Source organism: Cyrtonyx montezumae, unplaced genomic scaffold (assembly GCF_038088225.1).
Source record: "Cyrtonyx montezumae isolate F1298 unplaced genomic scaffold, pur_monq_1.0 scaffold_3, whole genome shotgun sequence".
NCBI lineage: Eukaryota > Metazoa > Chordata > Aves > Galliformes > Odontophoridae > Cyrtonyx > Cyrtonyx montezumae.
Window position 1 is genome coordinate 353,510 of NW_027072034.1, and position 13,555 is coordinate 367,064.

General features: G+C 46.0%; 1 protein-coding gene across 1 annotated transcript in view; it reads right to left on the reverse strand.

The window, feature by feature from the left end:
* Positions 1 to 726: 726 nt before the first annotated feature.
* The window catches only part of SETDB2 (SET domain bifurcated histone lysine methyltransferase 2), a 31,728-nt gene continuing 18,899 nt past the window's right edge, over positions 727 to 13,555 (reverse strand). The window contains exons 15-24 of the mRNA XM_065743533.1: positions 13,045 to 13,148; positions 8,906 to 9,041; positions 7,458 to 7,565; positions 6,645 to 6,778; positions 4,894 to 4,940; positions 3,608 to 3,666; positions 3,457 to 3,523; positions 2,771 to 2,893; positions 2,159 to 2,230; positions 727 to 1,138 (exon numbers count right to left, since the gene is read on the reverse strand). Of these exons, the coding sequence (XP_065599605.1) occupies positions 999 to 1,138; positions 2,159 to 2,230; positions 2,771 to 2,893; positions 3,457 to 3,523; positions 3,608 to 3,666; positions 4,894 to 4,940; positions 6,645 to 6,778; positions 7,458 to 7,565; positions 8,906 to 9,041; positions 13,045 to 13,148 (990 nt within the window). The 3' untranslated portion in view covers positions 727 to 998. The remainder of the gene's footprint in view (positions 1,139 to 2,158; positions 2,231 to 2,770; positions 2,894 to 3,456; positions 3,524 to 3,607; positions 3,667 to 4,893; positions 4,941 to 6,644; positions 6,779 to 7,457; positions 7,566 to 8,905; positions 9,042 to 13,044; positions 13,149 to 13,555) is intronic.

Sequence of the window (13,555 nt, forward strand, 5' to 3'; positions counted from 1 at the left end):
TAAGGAAGGAAAAGGAATTAGCCTGAGTTGAATGAGCTTTACTTCTTTCCTGTGCTGGTGCACTTGCATCTTGGTTTCCTAGTAGTTCCTATCAGATAATCCTTTTACATATTAGTGCACTGAAGGGCACTGCCTTTGTTTTGGGAGCCTGTTGTGCCATTCAGTAGTGTGACAGCCAACATCCCTCTGTTCTACCTCTGCTTGGTGCTGAGAGGCAGTGTAGTTAGTCAAGGGTGTGACAGCCTCACCACTCCTAGGCCGGTCCTGTGCAAAAGTGGGGCTATTGAACGTCACAAAAGACATAACTTTCTTAAAAACATTTTATTTTCATTATCTTACCCTTTCGTAGTTAATGTTTTTCTGTATTCAAACCATTTTAATATAGTAAACCTTTTAAAAGATAAAACAGAGGGAAGTTGTATCCTTCTTAAGAGAGAAAGGAAGACAGTACCATGGTGTGATCCATTTTATAGTATATGTATTGGTCAGAGTAATGCCCAAATACTTCTGGTCTGCTTGCAACCACTCCTCTACCCCTGCTGCTACAGCAGACCTTGTATTTTACACAGTCAATCAAGAAACACTTGTAAGCTGGAGGTTTTTTAATTCAGAAGACTTTTCTCTGAGTGCAAGTCCTGCTAATTTCTCTTCTTTGGAAAGCCAGAGCAGCACTGTGGTCCTTAAAACAACACAGTGCAGTTGCAGACAGGGAAGTCCCTTGTCTTGGAAGGAAGAAGTCCTGGTGGAGGGTTTTGTTCAGCTTTAAAAAATGTATGGTTGATATTATAATACGATTATCCACAGTACAATCTCAAGAGAGTAACAACTTCAAGTTATCGCAACAGCGAAGTATAAAAATGAGTAAAAACACTCAGTCTTTGCCTGTGGCTCTAGATTGGGGGAAAGGAAACCACCTACACACTGACCAGATGTGCTCTGTATGGTTCCTATCATTAGAAAATGTGGAGTATTGACACCATCACTGTCGGCTGCAGGGGTTATTCAGACACTGTACTGGATGTACTGGCAGCACTCTCTTGGGAGGGGAGGGGAACTTCTTTTAATTCCTGCAGCAGCTCGAGCTGGCTATCCAGTCTTTTCCTGCTCTCCAGCAGTTCCTGGATTTTTTCCTCTGTCCCTATAAAGGAAAGAAAGGGATGAAAGCTTTTATTTTTTTTAGATAATTATTAAATTATAAACCATTAAACATGCATGAACAGGTGGGCTGCAGAAACCTCTACTGCCTTTTGAGTGCTGCACTTGCGATGAGTTTGGGCTCTCCTAAGAGATGGTTGTGTGGTGCGAGGGAGGCGAGTTCAAGTACTAAAGCAGCAAAAGAAAACACAACCCAAGTCACCTATTGAACTGTGTCTCCAAACTAGCTCTGCTGCACACTCAGTTCTAAGGCATCCAAAGGAACAAGTTGAAAACAGGCAGCTGGAATGATGGGTGGCCACTGCACGCTGAGAACTCAGGGCAGCAGTTCTTAAGGGGCACCTCCCACCTCACCCTAGCTCTGCATCAGAAGAGCAGGTGACCCCTCATCACATTTGGCAGTCATCCCCTTGAATACGGTTTGGAACCAGCCTCAATATGTTTTCCTTATTGACTTAGACATTAAAACCTGTTTGGATGGAATCGGAACGCGAGGGTGTGGTGGAGGAAGATCTGCCAACACCAGTACCTCTCCTCAAGGATGCAGCTGTGAAAGAAGCAAGTGTGACCTAAGGGATGGTGAGCAGGGATGTGTTAACTGCCCTCAGCTGAGGCTCTGCTGGAACCTTGCACTGGGATAACTGCAGCACCAGTTGCTCCCGTTCCGAAAGAGGAATATAAATGCAAGAATAGAAGATCAATGGTAGGGCCTGGCTTTTTCAGGCAAGGAAAAGGGAAATAGGGGAAGTGGGAGATGTCACTGAACCTCAGTGTTTAAAGCTGACATCTGCTCCCATCTGTCTCCCTCCTCTAGCAGCTAGCAACCTTGTTCTAACTTCCAGAGATAAATTAAGGAACTGAGAAAGCCACTTATTTTCTCTTGCTGGTCCTTATGGGTCCCTTCCAACCCAGTGTGCTCTGCAATTCTGTAATTTTAACAAAATTCTCAGAAGAAGAACCTTAACTACTAAGTGCTACCACGCTGGCAGTGTAATTCACCTACCTGAATGAATGTTTGTCAGTATATTTTCAAACAACCCACAGTCAAAGAGTGATATTACTGTCTCTTCGTACTCTGGAGGAAAAGATAATATCACACAGGGAAGGTCTACAGAACCCTTGGGTTAAATATTGGTACTGCATTAGATGCAGCACTAATTAATTGTTACATTATAGCAATTGCTTGAGGTTTTAAGAAAAGCCAAGAGAACACTCCCACCCCACTTCTACTTCTGGACAGTGTTTGTTTTCATGGGACGTGGCCGTTGCTGTCTTATGTTAATGACCACACCAGAATTATGCTTCCATTTCCCAACGGAGGCAGTCAGTGATTATCCATTGGAAGCATGCAGAGTTCCCAGGACCATCAGGAGGTCCTCTCCTGGACTGCTCTCCTCCACCCCTGGCCATCTCACTACTGCTCATGCCAACAGGGACAACGTGGCCTCAAAATGAAGTCAGAAGGGCTACCAGAGCATGTTGAGTTAGCATCAACATGACGGAAGCATGGCTGAGCATTAATGATGGCCCCATGTCACTGTCCTGAGGACTTGAGCTCCTGGCAGTCAGAGCAGTGCTTCTGCTGGGGGAGCAGAGCTGCCACAGCCCTCCGTACCTGTCTCTGGAGTGTTGTCATCCATCAGCTTTTCCTGTGCCAAGTGAAGTGTGTCCAGCATTTCTTCAAATATGTCATCCAGAAGCCCAGCTTGTTTGCATTTCCTGAGAAAGTCGATTCGGACTGTTAAAACACAAACACACACTGTCTTAAACATAAAAGACCCTGAGCACAGCAGCTTGGGCTTTACCCATTCGTTTCAGAAACTGAAGCTTAGGCTCAAAACCCACTCCAGGTTTGCCATTCCTAGAGCTGCCCGATAGCCCCTAGCATAGGAAAGCAAGTGATGTGCTATTCTACAGCCAAAGCACACCCCACTGAGCACTTAGTGCAGGCCTTCAGGGGTAACACAAGACCTGCAGAACTCAAGGACGGGTCAAGCAGTTGATGTTGCTGTTATACATCATGTTAAGCATCCAGTGCATAACTAGGATCCCAAAGATCCCTCCAGTGCTATCTTTTAGAGCAGCAGTACTTAGGAAGCCCGATTCCTGCCCTGCAGCACACTGCTGAACGGCCAGAGCTTGTGCAGTCACTGTGCAAATCAGACTGACTTCCTTGCCTCAGCAGCCATTTGTCTCAGCATGGTAAGGAAAGCTTTCAGCTGCTATCAAACATCTCCAGTCACTGAACATCAGTGCAACACAGCACGGCAGCACACAGCTGTTCTACAGAGTCAGTCACACCTTTGTGTCTGCTGCTTTTCCTTCTTAGTATTTGCAATCTCTTTTCTTCCGCCGTCTCGTCTGTTCTCTGTAAGAAAACCAAGACATGTTTTAACATCACAGCGACTGAAACGTAGGTTTCTGTTTCAGAACTACTTAAATTCAGAATTACCATTTGTTCCATGACAGTGGAAGATTTCGATGCATGTCTTTTCCTCTTATTAGCTGCATCTACAAATCAAGACACAACAAAGGCTGATAAGTTCATGAAAGTTGACTTATTTTCCCCAGCCAATCCTCGTTAATCTTGATGCACGCTCAAAACTAAGGCTACACAAACAATTCTTTGAGGTGTCCCAAAGGCATACAAATCACATTAGGTTTCCTAGGCTCCTAGTAAACCTCCAGAGCTCCTCACAGGAAGCAATTTTACTGGTGAGCTCTTCTTATTTAAGCTACAAAGCGTTTTTGAACAGCAAAGACCTCTGCAAACTCCGCTTCTTTCACTCTGCCCCTCCATTTATGGATGCACCAGCCTCTCTCCACCACAGCAGAGGAGAGAAAGCTGGAGAGGAGTTCAACCACCACTAAAACCTGAGGGTTTGAAATGCAGTGTGGTTACGTGCCTCTCTGCCTTACAGCTCTACATGCCTTAGATAGCATCCAGTAAGCATTAAACCTATCAGAAACCATCTTGGGAACGAGGAGTTGCTGCTGGTACAAGAAGGGCTCTTAGAACTCTTTATGGGCACTGTGCTGTACATTTGTATTTTTTGTGGCCTAAAGGAAATCCCAGGCTGCCACATCCACCCACAGTAAAGCTAGTGGCCTGTTTTGGAGCACTATGAGAGCCTTGGAAAACAAGGGAACACAGCCCAAACAGCAGCCTAGCCCCTCCTGCTCCACACAGACTGTTCTCAGCTCTTCAGCGTGCATCAGACTTCTCTCTGGGAATGTCCAACACTTCCAGTTGAGCAAACACAGACTGCACAACTCTTCTGCTGCACTTTAAAAGCTCTTTGGGATCCTTCAGAATGAAAGGCCACATTTAAGAAGTACTGCAGTACATAGAGGAGATGCAGATGTGAATATTGTAACATAGCTAAAGGTAAAATTGTGAAGGTGAGCATTCTTGTAACAGCCATTTCCTTGCACCACTCACATCTCACACGCTTCTTTACAAGCTGCTTGGGCCTTCCTGCCGTGAAGGACTGGGTCCACACTCAGTTCTGGGGGAGATTTGGAGGTGATCAAATATAAACATTTCCTAAATTGATAAAAAATGATTGATTTCCAGCATGCACATGGATCTCAGCCAACCCCCTCCTGCAAGATCAAAAATCCGCCGCTCAATACGAAAGGGGAACAACGTTTGTTTCGATCAGATGACTGATCTGACTACAGTATGCAAGCTTTTAGAAGAGGCACAAATCGATGAAGCCATTAGAGGAAACTCACCGTAGTGATTGGTCCTGTTGCCTGGGTCATGTTTTGAGCAGAACACTCTGAAATTTCAGTTCAATTTTAAGAGAAAAAGTATTAATGAATACATACAGAGAGTTATGCTGACATTTTAACGAGTATTTGAGTACTTTCCCCTCTGTCCATTCAAGGCAAATTGAAAGACATGCGAAAAAGCATTCAGGATTTGTCTGCAGCATTACCCACCACGAAAGCACCTGCTGTGAATCACGCACACACACAAGTTTCCAGAGTTACTCCTGGAGCTCCAGTGGGCTCTGAGTGTGGCATCTTAGGATTAACAGTCCCATCACCCCACTGCTCAGCCCTGCTCACTGTTTAAATCACCTCAGGTGCATGCAGTGCATCATCTGTGATACACCTTCTGAAACAGTTTATTAAAATGAGATTCACACTGCCAAAAGGAAATACTGAAGTACTGATGTTACTATTCTGTAGCTACTGCTCCTGTGCTTCCCCCATCCTGTACCAGCCAGGTCAGCTCCACAACTCGTTTCAGTGCCACTGCTGCCCCTCACTGTCAAGTTCTAAGCCCTGCACAACAAACCAGCATACATGCAGGACGGGAATGTTTCCTCCTTTAGTGGGTGAGCAACGTGAATTCCTCAGAAGAGGCAAAATGCAATGAATGCAGCTTGGAAATACTCCTTACCTTACCTTGCAGATAAGGTATAAACCAGCTTCTATCAACGCCTTTCTTACAGAAGGATCCCAAATCACTTTTTAAAGAGAATCACCTTGCTAAGAGCGTAGTTCAACTCATCTTTTCAAGACAAATGCTCAAGCGTTTAGAAGCAATTTTTAAAGGGAACTGCACTCACTACACCATTCTCTAATTAGTGACATTCTCCTGTTTAAAAACAAGATTGGAAGTGCTGAAGAGCAGGCTGTTTCCTTGACATGACAGCTTTTCTTTTCCGCATGGAATTCATTCTGATGAACAAAGACTACTTATGTGTGCTTAACAACTTAGTCAGAGAGCCACGGTACTGGAGGCACATTACTTATGTGCCTGAATTTCCAACACTGCCCTTTGGTGGTGGTTTTTAAACTCCCTCACGCTGTTACATCTATTCTTTCCCAGTTAAAAGCAATCTTCACAAGCACGAGGACTTGTTATAATGCACACACAGCAGCTGTTACTACCTAGGCCACCTTATTTAGAAGCCACCTGCACTGTTACTAACCTTTTGCAAAGCACCCTGTACTTTCTCTTTTCTATTTCTGCTCTGTTTGCTTTGATTATCACTGCTCACCACCATTGGGTGGCAATTCAGGATTTAGAACACCAGTTCTCCCCTCACCAAAGGGATTTTCTCTCTGGTTTGCTTTTCAGTATATTTCACCATGAAGACGTGCAGCAGGGCTGTCAATCCATGGCCATAGGTTTTCAAGTCTTGTTCTTCTCTCCAGCAATCTCACGGTAGCTACAGATATGCTGCTTCTCTTACGCTGCTGATCCAGCCCAAAAATCTTTGGGGTCAAATCCCTGTAACTTGCCTTAGCACCTCTCTCATTCAGACCTCTTCCACCTCTTCAGCACAAGTTTGCTACAGTTCCACTCTGTACAGGACAGCAAACAGTCACACACAAGGCATTGCTGAATTCTGAGTCCCTTTCCCAAATCTCTACACCACCAGCTCAGAAAACCACCAAAATCCAACCATACATTCAACAAATACCACCAAAACCTGGACCATGCTGCAGTAGAAAAGACTGTTCAGTACCGGTAGACTCCGTTGACTTCATCTGTTTCTATGGCTGCATCGTCACACAGGGCACAGAAGTAGTGGTAGCTCCTGCGACACGCTCTCTCCTCACATCCCACAGTGGCTCCTTTCTTGCGGCAGAAGTTGCACACCTACAGCAACATGAAAATCTAACTTAGCAAGCAAACATTATCCTCCATAGGAAAGCCCAATCTTTCATTGCAAGACTTTTCTGTGTAACATATCCAGCTTACGACACCAAACTCTTCCCCGGCTCAATGTTTCAGACATCTCTCTGCTATTTTAACTCAGCTGTATCACTTCACCCATTAATCAGTATAAAAAGAGCTACATGAGGGCACTGGACATTGCCCAAGCTAGTCCCACATTTACTGGTTGCATTTGGTTTTTTTTAGAGTAACTTCAGAAAGAAATGAGTTCCTCCAGAGAAGGGAAAAGAGCTGAAAACAAAACATGTGAAAACATCACATGTAAATAACCTTGCTTCTGCTAAAAAGAAAAGGTGTTTCCCTTTACCCTTTATAGGTTGCATTAACTTCATTTCAGGCACTGCATTGTTATTTTTTCAAAGTCTTTCCGGGAAGTTTTAGGAAAAAAGGCCAGAAAACCCCATAAATTCCAATTACCAAGAAAAATAATAATAGAATTTCAATAAGTATGTTGTCAAATTGATGGTTTTGATTCTAAATCTGCCCTTCTTTCATCTTTTCTCCCCAAACAAAACTAACCAGACAACCTCAGTGTGCACCCTGTGCCCCTGCAGTGCTATAGGACAGGACTAAGTGTGGGTTCAGAAAGAAATTGCCTTACCAGGCGCTTTCCTCTCTTGAGTTCATTCAACACGGATTCCACATCAAACCTCAAATCCAGATTTTCTGGGTTATACTCTTCAGATTCCACAAATCCAGAGGAAAATAACTAGATACAAAGAGATGATTTTAGAGTTAACAGAGACAGTTAGTTATCAATGTATTACAGATAAAAGAGAGGGACATCTATTTTTGCAAGCAGAAGATCTCACGCAACTCAAAGATGAACTAAGAATGGGTTAAAAGGTGAGATGGTGAACTCAGTAATAAGCATGAACAAAGTCCACAATCACAGAATCACAAAACTGAAGGGGTTGGAAGGGGCACCCAGAGATCATCGAGTCCAACCCCCTGCCAAGGCAGGTTGCACAGGTAGGGGGGCTTGAACATCTCCAGAGAAGGAGACTCCACCACCTCTCTGTGCAGCTGTGCCACTGCTCCATCACTGCACTGGGAAGAAGTTCCCACACACATTTGTGCAGAACCTCCTATGCTTCAGTTTGTGGCCATTTCCCCTCGTCCTATCACCACACACTGCAGAGTCCAGCCTCGTCCCTTTTTCAAGGCTGACCAGACCAAGGAGGAGAAGTTTGGCCGACTGAATTCTATGCTTTGACCATCTTATCTGCACAGTTGCTCAGGCCAAGAAAAAGCCAAGCAGCACACTCTTCTGAAGGCAGAGGCATGAATAATGTAGGGAAAAAAAAAACAAAAAACATAATTCACCCAATATTTACAGCCCTAAAGTCTATTTCAAACAAAACATCCAACACTCAAATAGTTATGTTTTTGAAATGCTGTTGAAGAATTAGAAGAATACAGATATAAACAAAGCCTGCCAGAATAAGGCAGGAATAGTGAAAGCCACAAAGCTGTTCCAGAAGTAGATACACTTCCTGCACTAAGCAACTCTCACTGTTGGGAGAATATGACATCTGTAAGTGATCCTGCATACCGAGAACCAGCTGCACTAAAACACCAGCACAAAAGAGAGGCGTTTTGACAGCCAAAAAAGCAACTATGTTCTCAGATTGCTCAGAGCTTAACAGATATTTTTACATGCTTCACTCAATTCAGCATCTCAAGAAGACCAAATTTCTACTGCTAGATTGCATGCGTCTACAACAACTGATGGGGAACAGAGACATGAAAACACCAGAGAGCAACAGTGTCAAACTGCTGCAATCATGCTGTCCCCTCCCCAAAACGTTGTGTTTTACCACAGGTCTGGCTATTTTCTATTATCCCCTCTCAGCTGACGAGTGATGCACCCAACCTCACTGTTATTTGTGAAGCAAACCTTTCTGCAGTATGTCATAAAGCAACAAAGGACAGAGTTCATCGTAAAGAAAAAAAAAAAAACTGTAACAAAAATGGACAAGGAGTGGAAGTTTCCCCTTTAGTTCTTGTCCACGCTCCTTAGGTACTGCCCAGCTGAAAAGCACTCACCAAGCAGTCCTGATGAGCTGCAATATTCTGCTCTTTGGCAATGTACATTATGGAACCAGCCTCCCCTTCCGAACAAAACGCGCACGTTCTCCTCACCATTTTCGCCATTATCCGGAGAGCACCTGGAACAGGAAAGCTGGGACAAAACACAAAGCAGCTGACAAAACTGTCACACGCCAAGCAGGGTGAGCAGAGGACAGCAACGCTCTGACTGCTTCCCTAACTTCACCTGCATCTCCTGAAGCTTGGTGCTTCGCTCCTCTAGCAAGGGACAAAAACTGCCCTTGGAGCAACAGCGTGTGGGAAACTGGAGCCACTTATAGAACAGAGTAAATGTTTCTGGATAAGTCTTCCCCTTCCTGCTCCCCTCCTCCTCCCAAGTAAATTACAGCATCACTCCACATATTAGTCAAGAAATTTTACTTTATGGTTTCTGTTGCAAGTCCACGGCAGGAATCTTCAATTTCCCACTCCCACGAGGTGGGATACTCCAAATGCCTGAGATGTCACCTCTGCCAGCCCAGAACTCTGTAGAATAAGGGGAAGAACACCAAGATGTTACTTTTAAGAAAAAGGATTTGAAGTATTCTAGTGTCCAAAGTACAAGAAAAGCAGGAAATCTCACAGCCCAGCAAACCAGGCACACATTTCTCTCTTCCAACAGTCAACTCCTGCCTTAATTAGTTCCACAGCCCTTCTGTTTTATGGAAGGGAAGGTCTCAAATGAGAACACCAGAGCATATGAGGAGTTCCTTCTTCCCCTCTGGCTCTGCCACTGAGACTTAATGTCACTCAGGTCACTCAGCCTCCACACATACTCAATTTCTTTTTCCCTCCAGCACCTTTCTGTACCTCGTAAGCAATGCAGGACAGGGACACAATTCCACTGTCTATACAGTAATCATCACAACAGCCCCAAAACTTAGGCATGAGAAAATATACAACAGAAACAAGTGGAAATTCATAGAAATATTAGAAACAGAATGGAAACAACGACAAAGGGAAGTTAGAAAGCAGGACAGCGGTGTGAACGGTTGGCCACTCAATGGGAAGAGTCCTCACAGCGAGTTAATACCTGAAATTCCTGCAGATGCATAGGCCCTGATCGCTCCCAGCGGGATGAGGTGGCTCTGGGCACCCTGGGAATTCAGTAAGGAAGATGCTGAAGTTGGAAGCTGCAGTCCCTGCTGTTCTTATGGGCTCTGAGGCGGAATCCCAGTGCTGAAATATAACCAAAGGCATTTGGTTAAGGTCAGCCTTTGTGTTTTCAGTGCCTTTGCTGGAACTCTGAAGCAGTGGAAGGATAGCTCTCAGCCAGCCACCACTGCAGAGGCAGTGAGCCTGCATCCACTGCCCCTTAGCTCAGTATCTTGCCACCAACAACAGTTTTGCTTTGGCCCCACGCTCCTCCCTTCTCTGCAACAAATTGCTGCCAGGAACAGGACACAGAGCTAAACAGAACTGAGGACCCAGCTAACTGCTCTTAAGTGAGAAGGGAAAGGCTAAGGGCATGGTCCCAGCTCCACAGTTTAATTATGTTTTGTCTGAACGACCACTTGTTTTTACAGCACCTCAAGGGTTCTGTGTGAAGGGGCAAGAAACCACTGTTCCTGCAGTAAGGCCCACAATTACACAGATGTATCATTCTTTCTCCTGCTGCCTCTTTTTCAAGTTGAAGAGTTCTTGTACAGAAACTGTTCTGCATCTCTGATCGTCCTTGTCACTCCCAAGTCCCTTTTCTACTCCTGCAATAGTTCACGAGAAGAAAATAACCTTCAAGACGGTGAGGTATCCTTCGCAAAAAGGTACAGTGGCACTTTATTATTTTTTTTTCCTTAAGAATGTGTAATATTCCAAACACATTTTGCATTGCTTATGAGCACTTGGATGGAACTAAGCAGTGCAGCCCCTGGATCTCTTCCCTAAAGATGCAGCAGGCAGTACAAAAGGCAGCAGTGTTAGGCCTGCTGTTCTGACCATGCACCATTCCCTGTTTATCAGTGCTGGATTTTCTCATGCTTTATTTTATAGCAAAACAACTCACTGTCACAAACTCCTGCAGCTTTTGAGAGGTGACTTTCACCTTCACAGTTGCAGAACCTGAGGTGGCTAAGTCATCTCTAGGAGCTGGAGGCTCTTCCACTGCCCTCCACTAATGGGAGAGCTGACAAATCACAGAATCACAGAGCTGTAGGGGTTGGAAGGGACCTCCAGAGACCACGGAGTCCAACCCCCTGCCAAAGCAGCTCCCTAGCCCAGGTTGCACAGGTAGGCGTCCAGGCGGGTCTGGAATGTCTCCAGAGAAGGAGACTCCACCACCTCTCTGTGCAGCTGTGCCACTGCTCCGTCACTGCACTGGGAAGAAGTTCCCACACACATTTGTGCAGAACTTCCTATGCTTCAGTTTGTGGCCATTTCCCCTCATCCTATCACCACACACTTCAGAGAAGAGTCCAGCCTCGTCCCTTTGCCTCCCACTCCTTAGATATTTATAGATGTGGATCAGATCCCCTCTGGTCTTCTTAGTGCTGAACAGCCCCAGGTCTCTCAGCCTTTCCTTATTAGGGAGCTGTTCCACACCCTTTATCATCTTTGTGGCTGTCTGCTAGACTCTTTCCAGGAGATCCCTGTCTTTTTTTGTACTGGGAGAGCTGTGAAACAGAAGAGGGAGGTGGAAGCAGTCAAGGAATGAGACAGACTCGTGCCCCTGATGCTGCTCTGCTCGGCCCTTGTGCTGCTTTGTGTCACATGCCCTACCTGCAGCGTCTGCAACACCAGCACAACAGAAGAAAACAGTAAACGAAAGCAAAAGAGGATGGAAACGTTTCCGACTGCGTAACTCTTCAGTATATACCCTTGACACATTGCTCGTTTGTCCAACTACTTCCTTCTCGGCAGCAAATTGAGAGCAGCCACGCAGGGAAGCGAGCCAAGCTTTGGCCCAGGCAGCACGAGGAGCTGCCGAGGTCCCCAGCACACGCGTGTCAGGGTGAGGGGACGAGCCCACTGCCCAAGCAGTACTTACCGCGGGGAGCTCGCACCGCCACCTCCAGACCCGGCCCGCACCAGAGCGCGCTTCCGCAAAGGGGAACAGGCGCGCGCAAGTGAGCGGCCCCGCCGGTGCGCGACGCATGCGCAGTAGCGCCCCACGAAGCCCGCCCTGGGGTTGGTGCTTCGCGATGCCGATTGGATATGTGAGGGTCACGTGACGAAGGAGCGGCTCTCGGCTCATCCCCGCGCCTCTGGGAGTGGCAGACCTGGGTTCAAGGGTTCGAATCCCGCTCCGGGCACGAGCTTTGGGGATTGAGCACGGTGCTCCAGCTGCAGTTTTGCCGTGATCAGGTGGGCAAAACCAGGCTTATCCTCGGGTGATCAGAGCCAGAAGAGAGCTCCCGATTCTTCGCTCGTCACAGGCTGATTCCCTCCAGCCACCTGCCCTGCAATAATGGCTGAGCCACTTCCTCCTCCTGACACAAACCAAGCTGGCAACTGGCACTGCCAGTAACATAAAAATGAAAAAACAGTGTCACATGCTGTAATCCAGCCTCTATCACAGCTGTGCCATCTTCAGGCAGTGTATTCAGGACCGTACAGTGGGGACATTAGACTGTGGGCGCTTCCATCATTTCTGCATAGGCCATGGGGCCACACACCACCGCCATCCCTTCAGCAGGACAGGCAGTCCCAGTGCTGTGCTGGTTCCCATCAGGCACTCAGTGCCATCCCCAGCAGGCTCACAAGGACAGACTCTGCAGCAAGAAATGCTTTTTTTGCTCACCAGCCCAGTACTGTAATTCCTATCACTGAACCAGAAAAGAAAATCAAGAAACACTTTTTTTTTTCCCACCTCTTTTTTTAATATTTCATTTCCATCTGCTTTTCCACATTCCGCAAGGTGAGCTTGGAGACACAGAGGTATTTTCTACACCCTCACTTGTATAAAAGCCTTCTACTAGTGCTGGCTTACCAGCAGGCTGGCCAGCAGTTTGGTAAATCTTCAACAGCGTAGCAGCACAATTCCAGTTTTTAAGTTAGAAGTATCCAAAACAAACTCAAAAAGCAACAGCTTAGAGCCATGGGCACTGCATTTGTCCACAGTTACACAGAGATTAATCAAATCCAACTAAAGGAGGACTAACTCTAGCTGCATGGACATAAGCCAGTCCTCTCGCTGCTGGGCCGTAGCGCCAAGAGCTGGCTTCTGCTTCTCTTTCAGTTTGTAATAGATGGAGGCTTGAAATCCCTGCTTGACAGTCACAGAAGGCTTACAGGCATATTTTACAATCTTGTGGGGCCATATTACTAGCTGTCTAGGGCTACATGAGGCCCACGGGCCACAGGTTGGACATACCTGGCCTAAATCAATGCTAACCCTTGCAAACAGTAATTCCTATGTAAAACCTGTGTAAAACAAGAAGTCCAATGAAGTCTGCTAGTGGACGAGATTCTTTACAACCTGCAATCCACAGCCTACGGAGTATCTAGAAAACTTGAGCTTCTGAAATTCAAGAAGTTCAGATGAATCACAGGGCCAACTTACAATCCACCTTCTTTGCATAAGGCTCCAGCAAATACAAAGGCCATGCACCAGCACAGCCGTGCCTCAATCTGTTTCAGAGACAAAATATTACATGCATGACACACAACAAG